Source organism: Procambarus clarkii, chromosome 94 (assembly GCF_040958095.1).
Source record: "Procambarus clarkii isolate CNS0578487 chromosome 94, FALCON_Pclarkii_2.0, whole genome shotgun sequence".
Taxonomy (NCBI): domain Eukaryota; kingdom Metazoa; phylum Arthropoda; class Malacostraca; order Decapoda; family Cambaridae; genus Procambarus; species Procambarus clarkii.
Window position 1 is genome coordinate 9,337,765 of NC_091243.1, and position 26,591 is coordinate 9,364,355.

Below are 26,591 nucleotides of genomic sequence, written 5' to 3' on the forward strand. Positions count from 1 at the left end.
CTGCCAGCACCACCACTACTGCCAGCACTACTACCAGCACCACCACTACTACCAGCACCACCACTACTACCAGCACCACCACTACTGCCAGCACCACCACTACTGCCAGCACTACTACCAGCACCACCACTACTGCCACCACTACTGCCAGCACTACTACCAGCACCACCACTACTACCAGCACCCACCACTACTACCAGCACCACCACTACTACAAGCACCACCACTACTGCCAGCACCACCAACTACTACCAGCACCACCAACTACTACTGCACACCACCACTACTACCAAGCACCACCACTACTACCAGCACCACCACTACTACCAGCACCTACTACTACCAGCACCACCACTACTAGCCAGCACCACCACTACTACCAGCCCACCACTACTACCAGCACCACCACTACTAGCCAGCACCACCACTACTACCAGCACCACCACTACTACCAGCACCACCACTACTACCAGCACCACCACTACTACCAGCACCACCACTACTACCAGCACCACCCTACTACCAGCACCACCCACTACTGCCAGCACCACACTACTAACCAGCACCACCACTACTACCAGCACCACCACTACTACCAGCACCACCACTACTACCAGCACCACCACTACTGCCAGCACCACCACTACTACAGGCACCACCGACTACTGCCAGCACCACCACTACTACCAGCACCCCACTACTACCAGCACCACCACTACTGCCAGCACCACCACTACTGCCAGCACCACCACTACTACCAGCACCACCACTACTACCAGCACCACCACTACTACCAGCACCACCACTACTGCCAGCACCACCACTACTACCAGCACCACCACTACTGCCAGCACCACCACTACTGCCAGCACCACCACTACTACCAGCACCACCACTACTACCAGCACCACCACTACTACCAGCACCACCACTACTACCAGCACCACCACTACTACCAGCACCACCACTACTACCAGCACCACCACTACTGCCAGCACCACCACTACTACCAGCACCACCACTACTGCCAGCACCACCACTACTACCAGCACCACCACTACTACCAGCACCACCACTACTACCAGCACCACCACTACTACCAGCACCACCACTACTACCAGCACCACCACTACTACCAGCACCACCACTACTGCCAGCACCACCACTACTACCAGCACCACCACTACTACCAGCACCACCACTACTACCAGCACCACCACTACTACCAGCACCACCACTACTACCAGCACCACCACTACTACCAGCACCACCACTACTACCAGCACCACCACTACTACCAGCACCACCACTACTACCAGCACCACCACTACTGCCAGCACCACCACTACTACCAGCACTACTACCAGCACCACCACTACTACCAGCACCACCACTACTACCAGCACCACCACTACTACCAGCACCACCACTACTACCAGCACCACCACTACTACCAGCACCACCACTACTGCCAGCCCACCACTACTACCAGCACCACCACTACTACCAGCACCACCACTACTACCAGCACCACCACTACTGCCAGCACTACTACCAGCACCACCACTACTACCAGCACCACCACTACTACCAGCACCACCACTACTACCAGCACCACCACTACTGCCAGCACCACCACTACTACCAGCACCACCACTACTACCAGCACCACCACTACTACCAGCACCACCACTACTACCAGCACCACCACTACTACCAGCACCACCACTACTACCAGCACCACCACTACTGCCAGCACCACCACTACTACCAGCACCACCACTACTGCCAGCACCACCACTACTGCCAGCACCACCACTACTACCAGCACCCACCACTACTACCAGCACCACCACTACTGCCAGCACCACCACTACTACCAGCACCACCACTACTGCCAGCACCACCACTACTACCAGCAACCACTACTAGCCAGCACCACCACTACTACCCACTACTACCAGCACCAACCACTACTGCCAGCACCCACTACCAGCACCACCACTACTGCAGCACCACCACTACTACCAGCACCACCACTACTACCAGCACCACCACTACTACCAGCACCACCACTACTACCAGCACCACCACTACTGCCAGCACCACCACTACTACCAGCACCACCACTACTACCAGCACCACCACTACTACCAGCACCACCACTACTACCAGCACCACCACTACTACCAGCACCACCACTACTGCCAGCACATTACTACTACCAGCACCACCACTACTGCCAGCACCACCACTACTACCACAGCACCACCACTACTGCCAGCACCACCACTACTGCCAGCACCACCACTACTACCAGCACTACTACCAGCACCACCACTACTGCCAGCACCACCACTACTACCAGCACTACTACCAGCACCACCACTACTGCCAGCACCACCACTACTACCAGCACCACCACTACTACCAGCACCACCACTACTGCCAGCACCACCACTACTACCAGCACTACTACCAGCACCACCACTACTGCCAGCACCACCACTACTACCAGCACTACTACCAGCACCACCACTACTGCCAGCACCACCACTACTACCAGCACCACCACTACTACCAGCACCACCACTACTGCCAGCACCACCACTACTACCAGCACTACTACCAGCACCACCACTACTGCCAGCACCACCACTACTACCAGCACCACCACTACTGCCAGCACCACCACTACTACCAGCACCATTACTACTACCAGCACCACCACTACTGCAGCACCACCAACTACTACCAGCACCACCACTACTAACCAGCACCACCACTACTGCCAGCACACCACTACTACCAGCACCACCACTACTACCAGCACCACCACTACTAGCCAGCACCACCACTACTACCAGCACCACCACTACTGCCAGCACCACCACTACTACCAGCACCACCACTACTGCCAGCACCACCACTACTACCAGCACTACTACCAGCACCACCACTACTGCCAGCACCACCACTACTACCAGCACCACCACTACTGCCAGCACCACCACTACTACCAGCACTACTACCAGCACCACCACTACTGCCAGCACCACCACTACTACCAGCACTACTACCAGCACCACCACTACTGCCAGCACCACCACTACTGCCAGCACCACCACTACTGCCAGCACCACCACTACTACCAGCACTACTACCAGCACCACCACTACTGCCAGCACCACCACTACTACCAGCACTACTACCAGCACCACCACTACTGCCAGCACCACCACTACTGCCAGCACCACCACTACTGCCAGCACCACCACTACTACCAGCACCACCACTACTACCAGCACCACCACTACTACCAGCACCACCACTACTACCAGCACCACCACTACTGCCAGCACCACCACTACTGCCAGCACTACTACCAGCACCACCACTACTGCCAGCACCACCACTACTACCAGCACCACCACTACTACCAGCACCACCACTACTACCAGCACCACCACTACTACCAGCACCACCACTACTGCCAGCACCACCACTACTGCCACCACTACTACCAGCACCACCACTACTGCCAGCACCACCACTACTACCAGCACCACCACTACTACCAGCACCACCACTACTACCAGCACCACCACTACTGCCAGCACCACCACTACTACCAGCACCATTACTACTACCAGCACCACCACTACTGCCAGCACCACCACTACTACCAGCACCACCACTACTGCCAGCACCACCACTACTGCCAGCACCACCACTACTACCAGCACTACTACCAGCACCACCACTACTGCCAGCACCACCACTACTACCAGCACTACTACCAGCACCACCACTACTGCCAGCACCACCACTACTACCAGCACCACCACTACTACCAGCACCACCACTACTGCCAGCACCACCACTACTACCAGCACCACCACTACTGCCAGCACTACTACCAGCACCACCACTACTGCCAGCACCACCACTACTACCAGCACTACTACCAGCACCACCACTACTGCCAGCACTACTACCAGCACCACCACTACTGCCAGCACCACCACTACTACCAGCACTACTACCAGCACCACCACTACTGCCAGCACCACCACTACTACCAGCACCACCACTACTGCCAGCACCACCACTACTACCAGCACCATTACTACTACCAGCACCACCACTACTGCCAGCACCACCACTACTACCAGCACCACCACTACTACCAGCACCACCACTACTGCCAGCACCACCACTACTACCAGCACCACCACTACTACCAGCACCACCACTACTGCCAGCACCACCACTACTACCAGCACCACCACTACTGCCAGCACCACCACTACTACCAGCACCATTACTACTACCAGCACCACCACTACTGCCAGCACCACCACTACTACCAGCACCACCACTACTACCAGCACCACCACTACTGCCAGCACCACCACTACTACCAGCACCATTACTACTACCAGCACCACCACTACTGCCAGCACCACCACTACTACCAGCACCACCACTATTACCAGCACCACCACTACTGCCAGCACCACCACTACTACCAGCACCACCACTACTACCAGCACCACCACTACTACCAGCACCACCACTACTACCAGCACCACCACTACTACCAGCACCACCACTACTGCCAGCACCACCACTACTACCAGCACCACCACTACTGCCAGCACCACCACTACTACCAGCACCACCACTACTGCCAGCACCACCACTACTACCAGCACCACCACTACTGCCAGCACCACCACTACTACCACCACCACCACTACTACCAGCACCACCACTACTACCAGCACCACCACTACTACCAGCACCACCACTACTACCAGCACCACCACTACTACCAGCAGTGCTATGTTAAGAGGCCTTAACATAGCACTGCTGGCGATGGGATGGCTACCTGGACGTGATCACACTACCAAACATGGTGCTTACATCAGCAGACATCCCCCCCCCCTGCCGCCCACCACCCACCACCCTCACCACCACCCACCACCCTCACTACCACCCACCACCCACCACCCACCACCCTCACCACCACCCACCACCCTCACTACCACCCACCACCCACCACCCACCACCCTCACCACCACCCACCACCCACCACCCACCACCACCACCCACCACCCACCACCCACCACCCACCACCCACCACCACCACCCACCACCCACCACCACCACCCACCACCCACCACCCTCACCACCACCCACCACCCACCACCCACCACCACCACCACCATCAACGTCCCAATTCGAGTCTTCACTACCGAACAAGTGCTCGCTAACTCTCTACAAAAAGGTGTCTATCTCCTGCTCTTGACTAATGCAGTTCCTTAAGATCTGTGAATATTAGGAACACTTACGTAAAGTGACCACCTCAGTGTACCACGCGTGTATAAGGCTCACTGGACGGCAGAACACACTCTCGCATGTAATGTGACAACACACCAAGCGTGGTGACATACAATATGAGGCAGATGTATAAACAAAATGACTTGTGTTGTATATTTGACTGGTTATGTATTATTACAGAACGTTCAATAAAACATTCCCAAAACCGCTCAGAACGCCGTCCCTAAGGTCATAAATTTAAAGCATATATTTAATGTCACGCTGCAGTGAAAGCAGCTTGATAGCTCTTTATTCAAAGCTTAATAACTGTGTTGCTTTTTTTTTAGGGAAGTTAACTGTCCATTATTGTACTCTACAATCTATTGATGTAATTAATCATTCTGTTTGTTACAGTCTATCGATGTTCTCTATGCACAGATAACACAAACTCATACCGACACATTACACAATACTCCCTCACACCCGGACACATTACACAATACTCCCTCACACCCGGACACATTACACAATACTCCCTCACACCCGGACACATTACACAATACTCCCTCACACCCGGACACATCACACAATACTCCCTCACACCCGGACACATTACACAATACTCCCTCACACCCGGACACATTACACAATATGCCCCCTCATCACACTCCAATATTTAATGAGTGCTTCCTCACCCCTCATAATTAAGTGATGGTGACTGTACTGAGGTTAGCCCTAAAGCAGAGCAGCAGTGTGACACACATGTACACTCTGCAGGGTTGTACACACCTGCCATGTACACTCTGCAGGGTTGTACACACCTGCCATGTACACTCTGCAGGGTTGTACACACCTGCCATGTACACTCGACTAGAAAGGACTCACATATGTCACAAACATTTAGCAACTGTACACTAATACTAACAAGGGAGTTACTCCCTTTAGTATCCGATAACAAGAGTACTATCTCCTGGTATCTCCTGGTATCCTCTGGTATCCTCTGGTATCCTCTGGTATCTCCTGGTAACTTCTGGTATCTCCTGGTATCTCCTGGTATCTCCTGGTATCTCCTGGTATCTTCTGGTATCTCCTGGTATCTTCTGGTATCTCCTGGTATCTCCTGGTATCTTCTGGTATCACCTGGTATCTTCTGGTATCACCTGGAATCTCCTGGTATCCACTAACAAGGCAATTATCTCTGGGCCGCAGGTGTCGTGGCTGCGTAGTGTGGATGACATGCTGGTTCTGCTTACCTGGGACTCTCACATCTACTCTAACGATCACAGGTGAGTCACTGTTCACCTATCCTGGGGGGGGGGGGGGCAGAACTGTCTATCCCCCCTCCCTCCTGTCCTTTCCACCATGCTAGCTCCTTCCCTTCCCTTCCCTTTTCCATATCCAAACTCACCTCCTCTCCCCTCATTCATATGCTATTTTATCCACTTCCCTTCTTTCTCTCCCTCAATTCTCCCCAATTCCCCAAGCCTACCTTGGCCTACCTAGGCCTCAGTGTGGTACAGAAATGCTCTCTCGTGTGTTAAAAGGTTAGACTTATATTCTTTCTCTCTATAATTGTGACAAATATTCACGTCAAAGTGGAAAATTGCAAATTTATTTCCCCTACACCCTGGAATTATACATGATTATGTCTCTAACACATTGGCAGTATACATATGTATGTCTCCTACACTGTATTACAGAATTATTCCTTGACACCGTGGAATATTGTATGTATACTCCTTCACACCTTAGAATATTACAAATATATTCCACTCATGTGCTTCAGGCTGCTGACCTAACAAGCAGTTGCGGAGCTTCATTCACGAGATCATTACTGGTCCAGTTTCTTAACGATCAAAACACGATACCGATACTTTCTTCCCCTCACTGTGAGGAGCTCCCTCACTTTGAGGAGCTTCCTCACTGTGAGGAACTTCCTCACTGTGAGGAACTTCCTCACTGTGAGGAATTTCCTCACTGTGGAAAACTCCCTCAATACTTCTCAGCGTAAAGATGAAAAGTTAAAAAATCAAATAAAACTTCTGAATATAAATATATGACAGTGACAGTGGATATATATATATATATATATATATATATATATATATATATATATATATATATATATATATATATATATATATATATATATATATATATATATGCGAACAAGCCTGAATGGTCCCCAGGACAATATGCAACTGAAAACTCACACCCCAGAAGTGACTCGAACCCATACTCCCAGAAGCAACGCAACTGGTATGTACAAGACGCCTTAATCCACTTGACCATCACGACCGGACAAAATGAGGTGATAGCCGAGGCTATTTGAACCACCCCACCGCCGGCACTCGGATAGTAATCTTGGGCATAGCATTTTACCAAATCACCTCATTCTTTGGGGCACACGTGAGGAACACAAATGCGAACAAGCCTGAATGGTCCCCAGGACAATTCGAGTCACTTCTGGGGTGTGAGTTTTCAGTTATATATATATATATATATATATATATATATATATATATATATATATATATATATATATATTTCTATATATTCCACCTGGTTTTGAAAGTTGGTCCATAAGTTGGTTTTGGTAAGTTGGTTCGTAACTTGGTCCATAAGTTGGATAGAGAAGTTAGTGGTGGTGTATGTTAGGCCCGCACGCGCGTGCGTGTGTGTGTGTGTGTGTGTCCATACAGTACCTTATGACCAAAGTTGGACACTTACAGCTTGCGATATTTACTTCCAAACTTCACCATTATTGCCGCTCGTAATTCCATTGGTATTCAGAACCGCTCGGTCCCCCCCCCTCCCCCTCTCCCTTACGGATGATACTGGCAGGTCATCCATCATTCTTTTGGCCTGATTTACTACGGGCTGAAAGCCAAGTGTCATCCAACCTGTCATTTCTGGATGATGTAACGTCTCTCTGGTATATTTTACGGATGACAGGTGTCAATCATATATATATATTTTGTTTTTTGATTGAAGTTGTAGTCACGGTAAAATGAATGATATCAATCATTATTTTTATGGCTATTTAATGAAGGGTTATCAAATACGGTGCGTCTGACACTCCGTTAAAAATGCAACTGTTCTGCCTAACCAGAAACGTGCTAACCCAAGCAACCCACCTTACTTATCCAGCCCCGCTGCATCGATAGTTGTGCATAGATACCAACTAGAGCCACAGGTAAGAGCATAGAGAGAAGCTAGAGCCAAAGGAGTTCTTCTACTCCCCAAGCCCGGCCCGAGGCCAGGCTTGACTTCTGAGAGTTTGGTCCACTAGGCTGTTGCTTGGAGCGGCCCGCAGGCCCATATACCTACCACAGCCGGTTGGTCCGGCACTACTTGAATAAAACTATCTTAGTTTTCTCTTGAAGATGTCCACGGTTGTTCCGGTAATATTTCTTATGCTCGCTGGGAGGGTGTTGAACAACCGTGGACCTCTGATGTGTTTTCTGTACCTATGACAACTCTGCTCTTCACTGGTTCTATTCAGCACTTTCTTCCATATCGTTCACTCCAGTATGTTGTTATTTTACTGTGTAGATTTGGGACCTGGCCCTCCAGTATTTTCTACGTGTATATTATTTGATATCTCACTCGTCTTCAATAATTTTCGTGCTTTATCGCGTCTATGTTCTCTGTACTCCCTCTGTGTCAGCAATCTCTCCTACTCTGAATGGGGAAGTGAGTACTGAGCAGTACTCAAGACGGGACAGCATAAGTGATTTGAAGAGTACAAACATTGTGATGGGGTCCCCTGGACTTGAAAGATTTCAATTATGTGAATAAATATTTTGTTTTTTTTCTTTATTTCTTGAATTGCTTCTGTTCTAGTTGCCTTTCTTCAATCTGATATGAATGCTTCAGTCTCTGCTCGAATTCTTCAATCTCCCTGTTTAAATTATTCCTTCTTTGTATGGAAAGTCGCGTCTGCTTAAGCATTTCCCTTATTTGTTTTCTTCTTTTGTAGTGTCGTCTGCGTCCTCTTTCAACGTTGGACCTCTTATTGGCTTTCCTCAAAGGAACATATTTCAGACAGACTTCACATGGTGCAGAAGTCAGTTTTTCTATTCATTGTGTAGGATTTGTATTACTTAGAACAGTTTCTCAATAAATGTTTGTAAGTTCCCTGTTTATTTTCTCTCAGTCTATCCTTTTATTATTAAAATTGAATTTACTGAATGACCCTTCTTGCCTGTTGTTTCTCTTGGGCTTACTACTGTTATTAATATTAGTTTGCACTTCAATGAGCTTGTCGTTCGAGTATGTAGTGTCTGAGATTGTAATGTTTACAAGGGAGCAGCTGATAGTAACGAGATACAGTCAAGGGTATGGATAGATACTGCAGTCACAGTTGAGGACGGGTAGATGCTAGAGCCACAGGTGTGTGTCAGGGAGCTGTAACGAAGCAGCTCAGCACGTGTGTAGTGAGCAGGTGGCATAAGCCAGATGTTTGGTTTAGTGCTGAGCTTAAGACCATCATTCAATCACGGAAGAGTTATTAAGATCATCACAGTAGCTTACTGACAAACCAGAGAGATACTTCGGAAAAGGGAAAAAGACGGATTTCAATTACACCGTACACGGAAAATTGCACAAATGAGCTTTCGAAGCCGGCCGCGGCTTGTGGGAGAGTCCTCTGGTGGTGAGTTGCATCAACAGGGACCAGCTGCAGGTGTAGTTGTTATCAAAAGAAGGCGCCAAGCTGGGGGGGGGGGGGTACTATGTCCCATGCACGTGGTGGACCCCAACCCGTCCTCAGACTATACTCCCCCTGGGCTGTGATGGACCCCAACCCGTCCTCAGACTATACTCCCCCTGGGCTGTGATGGACCCCAACCCGTCCTCAGACTATACTCCCCCGGGGCTGTGATGGACCCCAACCCGTCCTCAGACTATACTCCCCCTGGGCTGTGATGGACCCCAACCCGTCCTCAGACTATACTCCCCCGGGGCTGTGATGGACCCCAACCCGTCCTCAGACTATACTCCCCCTGGGCTGTGGTGGACCCCAACCCGTCCTCAGACTATGCTCCCCCGGGGCTGTGGTGGACCCCAACCCGTCCTCAGACTATACTCCCCCTGGGCTGTGGTGGACCCCAACCCGTCCTCAGACTATGCTCCCCCGGGGCTGTGGTGGACCCCAACCCGTCCTCAGACTATACTCCCCCTGGGCTGTGGTGGACCCCAACCCGTCCTCAGACTATGCTCCCCCGGGGCTGTGGTGGACCCCAACCCGTCCTCAGACTATACTCCCCTGGGCTGTGGTGGACCCCAACCCGTCCTCAGACTATATGCTTGCACTGTGTATTCAAAATCGCCATTTTCACATATATAAATTAATATTATATATTAAAATTGGGTATATTAATTAAGTTTAGATTAGATGCTCGAGTCCTGTTGGCAATCATCTCTCTTGACAGCACGTGGTGACGAGAATTGAGAGACGTGCAGCGAGCAGAAAAGCAGAAAACGTGAAGCGAGCAAAAGCATTTTTTAAGAAAAAATTCGAACGTAATCAATCACTTGAGAGGTGTAAAGGCATCTCATACTCCAGCCTCGCTCTTCCAAGCGGCGCTCCACCCCAAACACATATTCACCAAATTTAATGTATTCAAAACTGGTATTTTCTTAAATAAAAAGAAATTTGTAGTGCATATTAGATTTTGTGTGTATAGCTATAGGCCGGGGTTAGGTTAGGTGTTTAGGTTCTGTTGGGAATTATATGTGTTTGTAGTACTTGGGTGTGAAGCATTGTTGGAGGTGGGATTCGAACAGGGGGGTCACCAGCGAAGGACAGATCGAGAAATGTTCGAACGTCATCAGATGTGAGTCGTGTTTAAAGGGATTTTCAGCCATTAGCAGCAGGCTTTGGCGGCTAGATTAACGAATACTTATTTGTGAGGATGGGATATTATGAGGTGTTATGAGGACGGCCAGTTATGAGGACGGCCAGTTATGAGGACGGCCAGTTATGAGGACAGGCTGTTATGAGGACGGCCAGTTATGAGGACGGCCAGTTATGAGGACGGCCAGTTATGAGGACAGGCTGTTATGAGGACGGCCAGTTATGAGGACGGCCAGTTATGAGGACGGCCAGTTATGAGGACAGGCTGTTATGAGGACGGCCAGTTATGAGGACGGCCAGTTATGAGGACGGCCAGTTATGAGGACAGGCTGTTATGAGGACGGCCAGTTATGAGGACGGCCAGTTATGAGGACAGGCTGTTATGAGGACGGCCAGTTATGAGGACGGCCAGTTATGAGGACAGGCTGTTATGAGGACGGCCAGTTATGAGGACGGCCAGTTATGAGGACGGCCAGTTATGAGGACAGGCTGTTATGAGGACGGCCAGTTATGAGGACGGCCAGTTATGAGGACAGGCTGTTATGAGGACGGCCAGTTATGAGGACAGGCTGTTATGAGGACGGCCAGTTATGAGGACAGGCTGTTATGAGGACGGCCAGTTATGAGGACGGCCAGTTATGAGGACAGGCTGTTATGAGGACGGCCAGTTATGAGGACAGGCTGTTATGAGGACGGCCAGTTATGAGGACGGCCAGTTATGAGGACAGGCTGTTACGAGGACGGCCAGTTATGAGGACGGCCAGTTATGAGGACGGCCAGTTATGAGGACAGGCTGTTATGAGGACGGCCAGTTATGAGGACGGCCAGTTATGTGGACAGGCTGTTATGAGGACGGCCAGTTATGAGGACAGGCTGTTATGAGGACGGCCAGTTATGAGGACAGGCTGTTATGAGGACGGCCAGTTATGAGGACGGCCAGTTATGAGGACGGCCAGTTATGAGGACGACCAGTTATGAGGACAGGCTGTTATGAGGACGGCCAGTTATGAGGACGGCCAGTTATGAGGACAGGCTGTTATGAGGACGGCCAGTTATGAGGACGGCCAGTTATGAGGACAGGCTGTTATGAGGACGGCCAGTTATGAGGACAGGCTGTTATGAGGACGGCCAGTTATGAGGACAGGCTGTTATGAGGACGGCCAGTTATGAGGACGGCCAGTTATGAGGACGGCCAGTTATGAGGACGACCAGTTATGAGGACAGGCTGTTATGAGGACGGCCAGTTATGAGGACGGCCAGTTATGAGGACAGGCTGTTATGAGGACGGCCAGTTATGAGGACTGCCAGTTATGAGGACGGCCAGTTATGAGGACAGGCTGTTATGAGGACGGCCAGTTATGAGGACAGGCTGTTATGAGGACGGCCAGTTATGAGGACAGGCTGTTATGAGGACGGCCAGTTATGAGGACGGCCAGTTATGAGGACGGCCAGTTATGAGGACGACCAGTTATGAGGACAGGCTGTTATGAGGACGTCCAGTTATGAGGACGGCCAGTTATGAGGACGTCCAGTTATGAGGACGGCCAGTTATGAGGACGGCCAGTTATGAGGACGGGCTGTTACGAGGACGGCCTGTTATGAGGACGACCAGTTATGAGGACGAACTATTATGAGGACGGGCTGTTAAGAGAGGTGAACTTCGAATATGAGAATAAAACTCCTCGCTTTTCGCGAATTGTTCAAACGTGACCCATTGTGAGTTGTGTGTTTGTAGTGTTTTAAATTCATGAGCCAGATGAGAGGGGGGGGGGGAAGGGATAGAGGAGGGGGGGGGAGGGATAGAAGGGGGGGAGGGATAGAGGGGGGGGGGAGGATGAGTGAGGCTCCCGGATTAATGACCATTTGCCCAATATTTTTATTTTAATCATGACTGCACTGGTAGATAAAATCACCAACTGAACCATATATTTGTATCTCTAAATCCATAGGACGCTGGCACCGTAAACAATCATATATATATATATATATATATATATATATATATATATATATATATATATATATATATATATATATATATATGAAATTTAAAAGCTCCCTATATACAATTTTAAATGTAAAAATTGTATGTCTGATGGAATATGATTTTTTAATAAAGATTTAAAAGAATTGATTGTATAATGTGCCTTCGAATTTTTCAATGTAGAGAGATAGAAATTTGTGATGAGTATTTACCTCTCTCTTCTCTAAATCTTTGCTGTTCATGAAATATATTTCCATTACATCGATTTTTGTTTTGAGTTCATGTATTTAACTGGAATTTTTTACTTCTTATCATACTACTACAGCCTTTTATATGTTTCGCTAAATGTCTACTCTGAATAAAGAAAGCAAAGAATACTAACATAAGGTGAAAAATTAGTGGTGATATATTAGAGGTGTACAAGTTGATGAATGGCAATAAACATCATATATATATATATATATATATATATATATATATATATATATATATATATATATATATATATATATATATATATATATATATATATGATTGGCTCCAACTGCTCACCTGACTGATTTGTTTCTTTAATTTGATTTTATATGTCATGTTATAATAATAATTGGGGAGAATAGTTGATGTTGATTGATGTTAATTTAACACAAGAGTGATGTTAATTCGTTTGAACTTCGATCACCGAGTGTTCTGTGTTCTAAACAACAGAAACTCTGGGAATCATTAGGTGTCACTAAAGTAGATTCTGATTAATGTTCTGCCTTCGAAATCAATTAGAATCTGAGATTACATGTCAAGATGAGCTTGGGTGTGTCTGTGGGAGTATGTTAATGAGTGTGTGTGTGGGAGTATGTTGATTGTGTGGGAGTATGTTGAGTGTGTGGGAGTATGTTGAGTGTGTGAGAGTATGTTGAGTGTGTGGGAGTATGTTGAGTGTGTGGGAGTATGTTGAGTGTGTGGGAGTATGTTTGGGAGTATTGCCTAAGAGGAGGAAGAAGGGTGAGTATGGATAAGAGGAAAGAGCCTTACTCGTAATCCCTTTAGATGATGGGATCTTATCCAGGGGTATCCATACCGATTAGGGGGTTATAGGAAGCAAACAAGAAGGATATGGGAACCAATCAATAGGGGGCATGAGAACCAAACAATATGGGTATAGGGACTCTGAACAATGCAAAACACAAAAATTTGTCATTTCATTATAATCAACCATCACCGTTATTAATACGGATTGAATCTGACTAGATCCTATAGCAATCAACTTACAAAGATGTCAAGAGATGTCAAGAGACACTGACATCTCCTGAAGTCCCACTCGCATCTAACTGGTGACGAAGATCAGAATTCTGACAGTCTGGCGATGAGGGGTTATAGGGGGGGGGCAGATTAGGTAGTCCATTGTAGGTCTATAATCGAGAAAAAGGTTAAGAACCCTGGTTCAAGGGGAGAGTTAAGAGGGAGCAGAGGAAAGCCAAGCAGCAAGAAAGTTCGAACCGTCAAGGGATCCGAATATCTTCATCAGATGGCAAAACATGAAATAGATTTGAGATCACAAGAAGGATGGGATGACGTACATTTGCATAATTATGTATAGGAATATGTGCTGGCTTAATGGAAAAGATACTTAAGGATAAAGATATATATATATATATGTGAGCGTACCTGACGTTATCCGGGGTCGACTAGGTCTCTCTCTCTCTCTCTCTCTCTCTCTCTCTCTCTCTCTCTCTCAATAGTACTCAAAACCAGGGATCTTGCACACCACGGCAATAAGTAGATCTATGCTGGGTTTTTCCTGTATATAAGTGTGTCTTTCTTAGCTAATTTAGTGCTGTATTGAAGTGCTTTCAGTTATTTCCTGACGTATAAAGTATTCTTGAACTGTTTTCCTGTTGTATTGAAGTTTTTTGAAGCTGCTTCAGGGCTGAATACACCCACGTCACGTGATGAGAATACACCCACGTCACGTGATGAGAATACACCCACGTCACGTGTAGAGAATACACCCACGTCACGTGTTGAGAATACACCCACGTCACGTGTAGAGAATACACCCACGTCACGTGTAGAGAATACACCCACGTCACGTGTAGAGAATACACCCACGTCACGTGATGAGAATACACCCACGTCACGTGTAGAGAATACACCCACGTCACGTGATGAGAATACACCCACGTCACGTGATGAGAATACACCCACGTCACGTGTTGAGAATACACCCACGTCACGTGTAGAGAATACACCCACGTCACGTGTAGAGAATACACCCACGTCACGTGTAGAGAATACACCCACGTCACGTGATGAGAATACACCCACGTCACGTGTTGAGAATACACCCACGTCACGTGTTGACACGTAACAAGCAGTATGACCATGGGGCCAGACATCCCACTGGTTGTACCCACCACCACCACTCGTATTAATGGTGATCACAGTGCATTACCCTTTTTTCTCTTATAACTGAAAGCAAGAGATGTTGTCCAGACAACACACTAGAAGGTGAAGGGACGACGACGTTTCGGTCCGTCCTGGACCATTATCGACACACACACACCACTTGATAACGGTCCACGACGGACCGAAACGTCGTCGTCTCTCCATCCCAAAACGCCTTCGCCCAAATGTAAATATTATCATCCTACTACATAATGCTTTCTCCAAAATCCCACTATTATCATCCCACCGCCTCGTCAGAGTATAACGAAAGCACTCAAGTGGTCCACAAAGTATATGCACTCACCAGGAAGAGAATTATATTTCAGTCTTCCTTTTGGCTTAATTAAAGTTTTTCTTCCTCAAGACGCCGGCGAATTTTTTGTGCATGTATCGCAACTTTGGGGGAAAGAAGTGGACCCTCATTAATGCTTTATCTCCAGGCTCTGGGAGCACCGGCGAGAAGTTCCTGCTACTCTCCCTTCCGCTCCCAGGGTGAGAGTAAATCTTACTGGTGGAATGGGAGGGAGGGAGAGAGAGAGAGAGAGAGAGAGAGAGAGAGAGAGAGAGAGAGAGAGAGAGAGAGAGAGAGAGAGAGAGAGAGAGAGAGAGAGAGAGAGAGACAGAGAGAGACAGAGACATAAATAGACAGAGAGAGACAGAGACAGAGAGAGACAGAGATAGACAGAGACAGAGAGAGACAGAGACAGAGAGAGACAGAGATAGACAGAGACAGAGATAGACAGAGACAGAGAGAGACATAAATAGACAGAGAGACAGAGATAGACAGAGACAGAGAGAGACAGAGAGAGACAGAGACAGAGATAGACAGAGTGAGACAGAGACAGAGATAGACAGAGAGAGACAGAGACAGAGACAGACAGAGAGGGGGAAGACAGGGAGGCAGCCATAACTTGGTGTGGAGAAGCCCCAGACAAAAATGCGAACTTACAGGCAGTAAAAACAGTTAGACAGACACTGAGAACGCCAGGAAGCAAGTGCAGGTGTGCACATGAGGCCACGAAGGCCTCATCTTCATCTTGATAGAAAATATTACTTCACAACTACTTTGCAGACCTGGTAAGACATATAGTTACTTTGCAATTACAGGATATATGTTTCTCTTCGTTAATTATCGTAAGAGCTTGGCGCGTTCAGCTGTGAGAGACGCTCTGGAACCATCAAGGGAGAGGGAGAGGGAGAGAGAGAGAGGGAGAGGGAGAGAGGAGAGGAGAGGGAGAGGGAGGGAGAGGGAGAGGGAGAGGGAGAGGGAGAGAGGGAGAGGGAGAAGGAGAGAGGGAGCTCCTCTCTCCACAAAGACCCCCAGAGGCATGAAATGAGAATACCTACCCGAATAGAAACATAACCCCACTCCCCCCGTGAGTGAAAGCACTTCTATCCCCCCATTCTATATGGTAAAACCCCCATAGAATACGCGAAAACATTTCGTTAATGATTAAGTGAAAACAAACTCATTCAACAGCTTTTCGACCTGAGAATATGTTTATTATTGTTATAAACAACCTCTTGGTTCTTTCTAGCTAATAAGCTGCTTAATAAATGTAGCGAAAGCCGCCAAGAGTGAGCGAAGATGTACAGGTTTCGTAAGTAGTTGCGTAAATACTTGATGAATCGTGGCTCAGCTGTTCTCAGTCGACGTCTCTGTGGGGGAGGGTGAGTGTTGGCGGTGATGTAAGTGCCTGAAACATTTGCTCTTCCTCCATCAGTCTCTGAGCCCAGTGTGTGTGCCTCTCTGACCCTCGCCCGCCTCCGCCCACACCCCGGGTATGGCGGGCATAATGAATGAACTAAACCAAATCTACTTTCGCCTTCTTCTGGCTCCGTGCCCAGCAGTGACGGCCTCAGCTTATAGCTCCGTACCCAGCAGTGATATTGGGGGAACTAATACCGTTTTTAAGCACCGGATGTTGCCAACAAACTTGAAACCTTTGCAGAGTTCTCTCTCTCTCTCTCTCTCTCGCTCTCTCTCTCTCTCTCTCTCTCTCTCTCTCTCTCTCTCTCTCTCTCTCTCTCTCTCTCTCTGTCGCTCTCTCTGTCGCTCTCTCTGTCGCTCTCTCTCTCGCTCTCTCGCTCTCTCTCTCTCGTTCTCTCTCTCTCTCTCGCTCTCTCTCTCGCTCTCTCTCGCTCTCTCTCGCTCTCTCTCTCTCTCTCTCTCTCTCTCTCTCTCTCTCTCTCTCTCTCTCTCACTCTCTCTCTCACCGAAAATATAACTATAAATCCTGCTCCTTGTCCATCCCTGGTATTCTGATTGCAATTTTCTGCTCGGAGAACTAAGGGCCGGGCAACTCAAGCTGTTTCTATTACCGAATATTTCTGCGTGTGTACTCGCCTGGATGTACTCACCTACGCGTGTCTGAGGGGTCGCATATTAGCTCCCCAGCCTTGCCATTCCAGCCATTGATCAGTTAAGGCGCTGACACTGTGCCTCTTAATTTTCATCGTGGTTTTCTCGGCGCCCTTACACTGTAGCCCACTCTACTAGCTTTTTACGCCTACGGTCATGTCAGCGCTGCATACACGAGGAATGGTCTTACGTAGGTTACATATGAGTTTCTGAATTCCCTCTTTGGATTTGTTTTAATACATATATATTTAATGCTGTAGTAAGTAATCAACATTTGTTATCTGTAAGTTTGATAAAGTCAAAAAAACGGTTCCAGTTGTACTAAAGTATCTATTTTTGCAAAATAAAAGGTCTATTTATCGGAGACTGGAGAGCAAGACGCTTGAGGCTAGTCCCACCTAATTTTGCACATTACTTGCTGTGGGGTACGTGCCCAACATGAGTGGGTCAGGGTCGACCACATTAAAACGAGTATGGCGTAGCACGTTGCCAAAGTGACCCCACCAGACAACTTTTGATTTTGCATTATAAATCGACTTATGCAATACAAAATTCAGAAAAATACAACAATCACACTTAATTTTTAAGAGATTAAGAAATACTGATGACGTCGTAGTTTTTATTCCCAAAGACATTTATCTGTTTCAGTATTTCAGCTGATTCAGCTTCAGACAGAGAGAGAGAGAGAGAGAGAGAAAGAGAGAGAGAGAGAGAGAGAGAGAGAGAGAGAGAGAGAGAGAGAGAGAGAGAGAGAGAGAGAGAGAGAGAGAGAGAGAGAGAGAGAGAGGGAGAGAAACACACAGACGGACATCCAGACAGACAGACAGACAGAGACAGAGACACAGACGGACAGACACAGACAGTGAGAGACAAGCAGACAGACACAGACACCGACAAGCAGAGAGACAGTTGATCATAAGACACACAGAGAGCCGGAAGCTAAAGCTGTCAAAGTCGCCAATGAAAGAGAATTGGGAAAGGCAGCTAAATGGTCCATGAAGATATTGGAAGAAGAGAGGGAATAAAGGAGACGACGATTGTGGCAGGTGTAGGAGGAGGGGGAGGAGGAGGAGGAGGGGGAGAGGAAAGAGGAGGAGATGAGATAAAAATGGAGAAGGAGGGGGAGCATATGACAGATGGTGATGATGCTGGGAATTACCATAACTCCATGACCAAGGAATGAGAGAGAGAGAGAGAGAGAGAGAGAGAGAGAGAGAGAGAGAGAGAGAGAGAGAGAGAGAGAGAGAGAGAGAGAGAGAGAGAGAGAGAGAGAGAGCAGCCACAAAACCACGACAACATGAAGATTATCGAGGGGGGTGACAGTAATGAAAGAAGCTGTCCATCTTCTTAAGCCAGCTTCACCTCTCACTCCCCTCTCACCTTGCCGCCTCTCACTTTCCTCTTCCCACTTCCCAGCAACACTGGTGGACAGCAACACTGATGGGCAGCAACACTGGTGGGCAGCAACACTACCCTCCCACCACGGCATGTGTGCTTGTAACGCCACAGATACCGTACTGTCCAGTGGGGGTATGTGTACAAGGCTTTAGGATATGATAACACCAAGCTGGGATATGAAGACAATGACCTGGGGCATGAAGACAAGGAGCTGGGATATAAGGACAAGGAACTGGGATACAAGGACAAGGAGCTGGGATATAAAAGCAAGGAGCTGGGATATGAAAGGAAAGATCTGAGATATGAAACCAAGGAGCTGGGATATGAAAGCAAAGATCTGAGATATGAAACCAAGGAGCTGGGATATGAAAGCAAAGAGCTGGGATAAGAGACCAAAGAGCTGGGATACGAGGAAGGGGGTAAACGAACGCCGACCCTGTAAAAAGCGAGTCCGCCTCTCTCTCTTTTCACCGTATTAACTGGACGGACGTACGCCAAAAGCATCGTTCCCCAATTTCCAGATTTCCTGGACCTGGGAGTTCGAATATTTCCACCAAAAAACAGATACATTATTACCGATAAATTTTAGAGGAGTCTCGATAAAATTCTTCTGCCCCGCGGCGACCAGGCGACCCGACGCTGGGTCATACCCTTGATATACAACACTCCCAGCAAGCAAAGTCAGCAGGCTATACATAATATGATAAATATTAAAGCAACTACAGAAGTCCTATTGGCCCATACGAAGCAACACCAATGTATATTGAACCAAATATATATATATATATATATATATATATATATATATATATATATATATATATATATATATATATATATATATATATATATATATATATATATATATATCTGCCTTATATACCCATCATTTATTTATCATACACTACCAATGGTTATTTAACATTTAATCATTTAATATGTTATTAAAGAGATCCAGTTTTAATGTTAATAATTAACTGAGGAAGGCGAATATTATTTATTTTTTAATATTCTCTTGCAAACCAAATACAGGAAGAGACGCTCCTACCCCCCCCCCCCCCCTCTCTCTCTCTCTCTCTCTCTCTCTCTCTCTCTCTCTCTCTCTCTCCCTCTCTCTCTCTCCCTCTCTCTCTCTCTCTCTTTCTCTCTCTCTCTCCCTCTCTCTCTCTCCCCAACATCACACATAACACATGGTAACTATACAAGTCTGTGTGTGTGTATGTGTGCAGGTACTCGCTGGTGCAGGCAGCGGGCGACAGGTGGCAGCAGTGGCAGCTGGTGATTCGCGACGCACAGCTGGACGACCAAGGACAGTACCGCTGCCAGCTGGCCACTGAGCCTCCAATGACCCTCGCCATCACCCTCAACGTCATTGGTAAGTGGCTCCTGACGTCATCAATAGCAGGTGCCTTCTGGTGCAGGATTGGCAGACGGTGTGGTGACGTCATTTGTGAGGGCGGTATCTTGTCGCATGCGATGAAGTGTGATTGGTCGAGGATGTGATGACGTCATGAGTGAGGGAGACTGTGTTAATCGGGATTGGTAGAGAGCGGACGGGCACGTTAAGACCAAGAAGGGCTTCCTGGCAACAGGTTTGGTGTTGGGCCTAAGGTCTATTGATCGCCGGAGGGTCATTAAGCTCACCAATTACAGCTTACTGACCAATCAGAAAGTATACTCTCAGTGTATATACCCCGAGAAGCGGGATATATACCTCTCAGAGAGAGAGAAGAGGCTTCGAACCCCGGGTCTTTCCGTCTGAAAGCAACACGTTTAACACGTTTCGCACCATTCTGCAGTCAGAGGCGGGTACGTGACAGGAGGTCACGGGGACTGTCACGTACTAACAGTACGTGACAGTACGGGCAGCAGGACTCCAGTGGGTCTAAGTCCGTGACTGTGAGGGAGGTCGACTGTGTCTGTATCGGCGTGTAAGAGGTTCCACGTGAGGTCGAGGTCTTGGTCACCAGTGGAGAAGACCGGAAAGGGGAGCGTCTGGTGGCTTGTTAGTACTGGTGTTGGGGGTGGTTCGGGAGGGGGGGGGGGTAAACGACACTTGTGGGGGGGGAGGGGGTGGGAAGGGGGGAGGGGGTGGGAAGGGGGGAGGGGGTGGGAAGGGGGGAGGGGTCATTTATATCACTGTTGATGACTGCAGAGGTGGTGATAACGCCCCAGGATCAGTGTGTTTTATTGGTAATATTTTCGACGGTGCTGGGGGTGGTGTTGGTGGTGGTGGTGGTTGTTGTGGTGGGGGTGATGGTGGTGGTTGTTGTTGTGGGGGTGATGGTGGTGGTGGTGGGGGTTGGGGTGATGGTGGTGGTGGTGGGGGTGGTGGTGGTGGTGGTGGTCGTGGTGGTGGTGATGGTGGTAGTGGTGATAGTGGTGGTGGTGGTTGTGGTGATGGTGGTGATGGTGGTAGTGGTGATAGTGGTGGTGGTGGTGATGGTGGTTGTGTTAGTGATGGAGGTGATGGTGATAGTGGTGCTGATAATGATGGTGGTGGTGGTGGTGGTTGGTGCCAGGAAGTGAGGTTTAGCTCCTTCTACCCCCGTCCACCACAGCCTTGTTGTAAATGTTGCGTTATAATTTAACTTTCTTGATGTGGAGTTTTGTGTCGTATCTGGCCTCAAGTCTGAGGATGGAGGCGACTTACTCAACTTCTTCTTTCAGTTCAACACACATAACTGTTGACACCTGAACAAGGTACGAGTATTTCCTCATATTTCTTCGCCTCATTTGTGTTTCCAGCTTTTGCTTGTGTCCTCTTGTCCTCTCAGTTTTAAGAGACTGTCCTTGTCACCTTGTCTATTCTTCTCAGTATTTTGTATGTTGTGATCATATCCCTTTTCATGGTGCGGATTCCATGCCGGTGCTGCACGTTCCAGCATTGTGGTACATCGGTCTAGTATATGGAATTATGTATGGTACAGCATGCATGGAAATGTGTTGTATAAGTTTTAATGGTATATACATGTTATGCCTCTCTGATTCAATATCTCCCTCACTCCATATTCCCCTCACCACATAATCTCCCTCACTCCATATCCCCCTCACCACATAATCTCCCTCACTCCATATCTCCCTCACCACATAATCTCCCTCACTCCATATTCCCCACACCACATAATCTCCCTCACTCCATATCTCCCTCACCACATAATCTCCCTCACTCCATATTCCCCACACCACATAATCTCCCTCACTCCATATTCCCCACACCACATAATCTCCCTCACTCCATATCTCCCTCACCACATAATCTCCCTCACTCCATATTCCCCACACCACATAATCTCCCTCACTCCATATCTCCCTCACCACATAATCTCCCTCACTCCATATTCCCCACACCACATAATCTCCCTCACTCCATATTCCCCACACCACATAATCTCCCTCACTCCATATTCCCCACACCACATAATCTCCCTCACTCCATATCCCCCTCACCACATAATCTCCCTCACCCCATATCCCCCTCACCACATAATCTCCCTCACTCCATATCTCCCTCACCACATAATCTCCCTCACTCCATATTCCCCACACCACATAATCTCCCTCACTCCATATTCCCCACACCACATAATCTCCCTCACTCCATATTCCCCACACCACATAATCTCCCTCACTCCATATCCCCCTCACCACATAATCTCCCTCACCCCATATCCCCCTCACCACATAATCTCCCTCACTCCATATCTCCCTCACCACATAATCTCCCTCACTCCATATTCCCCACACCACATAATCTCCCTCACTCCATATTCCCCACACCACATAATCTCCCTCACTCCATATTCCCCACACACCACATAATCTCCCTCACTCCATATCCCCCTCACCACATAATCTCCCTCACCCCATATCCCCCTCACCACATAATCTCCCTCACTCCATATCCCCCTCACCACATAATGCCCCTCACTCCATATCCCCCTCACCACATAATCTCCCTCACCCCATATCCCCCTCACCACATAATCTCCCTCACTCCATATTCCCCACACCACATAATCTCCCTCACTCCATATCCCCCTCACCACATAATCTCCCTCACCCCATATCCCCCTCACCACATAATCTCCCTCACTCCATATCTCCCTCACCCCCACAAACCACACTCGGGCTACCCAGCAGGTAAATAGAAAGAAGCAGCTTCGTCACACAAAACATTATGCAAATTTGTCTCCAGAGAGAGAGAGAGAGAGAGAGAGAGAGAGAGAGAGAGAGAGAGAGAGAGAGAGAGAGAGAGAGAGAGAGAGAGAGAGAGAGAGAGAGAGAGAGAGAGAGAGAGAGACTACTAACCCGACCTGGTCCCACCCCGCAGCGCCACGAGCACGCCTGGTGGACGAGAGGGGAACTGAGGTGCTGGAGAAGCATTATAAGAGCGGGAGCATGATTGAGCTCATGTGTCTGATCGAGCAGGTGCCCTTTCCCCACGGCCCGGTCACCTGGCGCAGGGGAACCACCGTCCTCACCTACAACACCTCCAGGGGCGGCATCAGGTGAGTTCTCTGACCCCTTCACGTTACTCACCTACTAGTCTACGCGCCTCCAGGAGCAACATCGGGTGTAGGTGTCATTAGATCCAGAAATGTTGGAGATGTGCAGGTAATCCTACTGCTAAGTACTTGATTCTTACAGGTCGGCGTTCGAGCCCCAATGATCCATGTGGTATTATGTAGTGAGGTTGGCGAAGCTGGTTTAGCGCTGTCTGATGATAATCACCCTTACCATACTCTTAAGTGTAAGGTTATCGTCTAAGATAACCTATTTGTCGTCTAAGGATACCAATTTAAACGTCATACAATATTTATACCAAACTAAAGAAAACAGAAATAATAAGATGAAAATAAACCAGTCTTAAGCTTTACCACGATATCAAACATTGTTTGTGTTACAGGTTACCACAATTCTAGACTCAAAACTTTCCCTATAGCAACTTACTTGTGTTATTTAGCAACCCGTTTTCGCACTTTCTTACAGTCAATATTGACTTATTAAATACGTGCATATGTGACATACTAATTTATTGTGAATATTTTAGTTTACCTTGAAAAGCTTAAAAAAAAACACCGACCTTACCTAACCTTCTTAGTATGTTAAGATAAGCATCTTATTGCTTCGTAATTACAATTATTACTTAACCTATACCTAATAGGTTAACTAATAACTGTAATTAAGAAGCAATAAGATGCTTATCTTAACATACTAAGAAGGTTAGGTAAGGTCGGTGTTTTTTATGAAGCTTTTCAAGGTAAACTAAAATATTCACAATAAATTAGTATGTCACATATGCACGTATTTAATAAGTCAATATTGACTATACGAAAGTGCGAGAACGGGTTGTATTTAGTGCGGGGGAAAAAATTTAACATAAGGGAAATTTATTTGTATGGAAAAAAAAATTAACAATAATAATATGCAACAATAATTTTTGGAGGCAGTAAGTGTGTGTGTGTGAGCTCCCCGAGTACTTGTTCTTATTTGTACATACAGGATGAAACTTCAGCTCTTGGACCCCAATCTTGTAATACAATGACTCCTGGCTTAAATTTATTCTATCAAATATACGGTTTAATTTATGGATGGAGGTGGCTTTTACTACCCACCTAGACTAGTTTAGCACTTTCCTCATTAATGATGCCCTAGATGTGTATATATACCCTCTCACACAAAGATGAGGATATGTTCTAATACCTGTGAGGTGTTGCAGGTGTTAGGACTGAACAAACAGACGAGCTGAGGAAAACTTTGTTTTGATTTCGAGTCCAGTTATTATTATTCGAGGGACCTGCTGCATGGGTAACAGCTTCTCCCCCGAATCAACCTACCCTGGCTTTGCGCCCTGGAGAGGCCACTCCAGACCGACAACCAGAGCGCAACTCCATAGTCTCCTGAGACTGATGGATGCCTACTACTACTACTACTATTCTCTCTCTCTCTCTCTCTCTCTCTCTCTCTCTCTCTCTCTCTCTCTCTCTCTCTCTCTCTCTCTCCCCCCAAGCCCTGCCTCACCCTCCCGCTCTCTCCCCCCCCCCAGCATGAAGGGGGACCCAGGAGCCGGATACATCAGGAGCCGTCTGTACGTGGCCGACGCCGCCCCCTCCGACTCCGGCCTCTACTCCTGCTGGTACGCCAACCACACCAGCGACACCGTGGCCGTCCACGTCCTCGCAGGTGAGAGGGGACGGGAGGGGGGAGAGGGAGAGACGAGTCTGGGAAAGGAGAGTGAGACGTTTGAGATGGGCCTGGGAGGGGAAATGGTGGGCCTCTGGAAATAAGGAATGGTGGGCCCTGGAAATAAGGAATGGTGGGCCCTGGAAATAAGGAATGGTGGGCCCTGGAAATAAGGCATGGTGGGACCTGGAAATAAGGCATGGTGGGACCTGGAAATAAGGCATGGTGGGACCTGGAAATAAGGAATGGTGGGCCCTGGAAGAAGGAATGGTGGGCCCTGGAAGAAGGAATGGTGGGCCCTGGGATAGAAGGAGGAGGGCCCTAGGAAGGTAGACAGAGTGTGGGAGAAACCATATATTAACTCTAATAAAGACTTTAATAAAGATGACTTAAGAAGCAATCAAATCAAGAACCAGGGACGGTTAATAAGCAAGACAACAACACAAAACAAAAATGTATATAACAAAATGACAAGACAACCTCCCCCCCCCCTCACAATCAATCACATCCCCCCCCCCCCCAGCGGTCATCCATCACCGTGGGAGGTGTAAATCACTGCAATATTTAGTAAACGACTTCCGGTGGTAATTAAATCTCTCGGACACAGCCCCCCCTCCCCCCCATAACCCCCCCTCCCCCCATAACCTCCCCCCTCTCCACGTGACGCATGGCAACGTTTAATTTAAAAAAAAATCTATTGAATGTCAATTGTTAGGGCAGAAATGAGGGTGGTGCAGAAACAATTTGCAACACAGTGTGATTAAAAATTCAGAGAGAGAGAGAGAGAGAGAGAGAGAGAGAGAGAGAGAGAGAGAGAGAGAGAGAGAGAGAGAGAGAGAGAGAGAGAGAGAGAGAGAGGCGATAATTTGTGATTTGATGAGCTTAAGATTTAATAATCTTAAGATTTGATAATCTTAAGATTTGATAATCTTGTGCTCGGTGATGAGGGTTGACATCTTGAGGGAGATGAAGTTTTAATTGTTCAGTTACCATGATGAGCCAAGAGTTGCATCAAGCAAGCAAGGCAGCCAAGAAAC

At 47.9% G+C, this 26,591-nt stretch overlaps 1 protein-coding gene across 2 annotated transcripts in view; it reads left to right on the top strand.

The window, feature by feature from the left end:
- Positions 1-26,591, top strand: part of LOC123751291 (zwei Ig domain protein zig-8) — a 113,994-nt gene that overhangs the window by 82,856 nt on the left and 4,547 nt on the right. Inside the window, exons 4-7 of one of the 2 annotated variants that reach the window (XM_069319903.1) lie at positions 6,535-6,611; positions 20,598-20,743; positions 23,702-23,879; positions 25,418-25,554. In XM_069319903.1, the coding sequence (XP_069176004.1) occupies positions 6,535-6,611; positions 20,598-20,743; positions 23,702-23,879; positions 25,418-25,554 (538 nt within the window). The remainder of the gene's footprint in view (positions 1-6,534; positions 6,612-20,597; positions 20,744-23,701; positions 23,880-25,417; positions 25,555-26,591) is intronic. The other variant, XM_069319904.1, reaches the window with a different exon arrangement.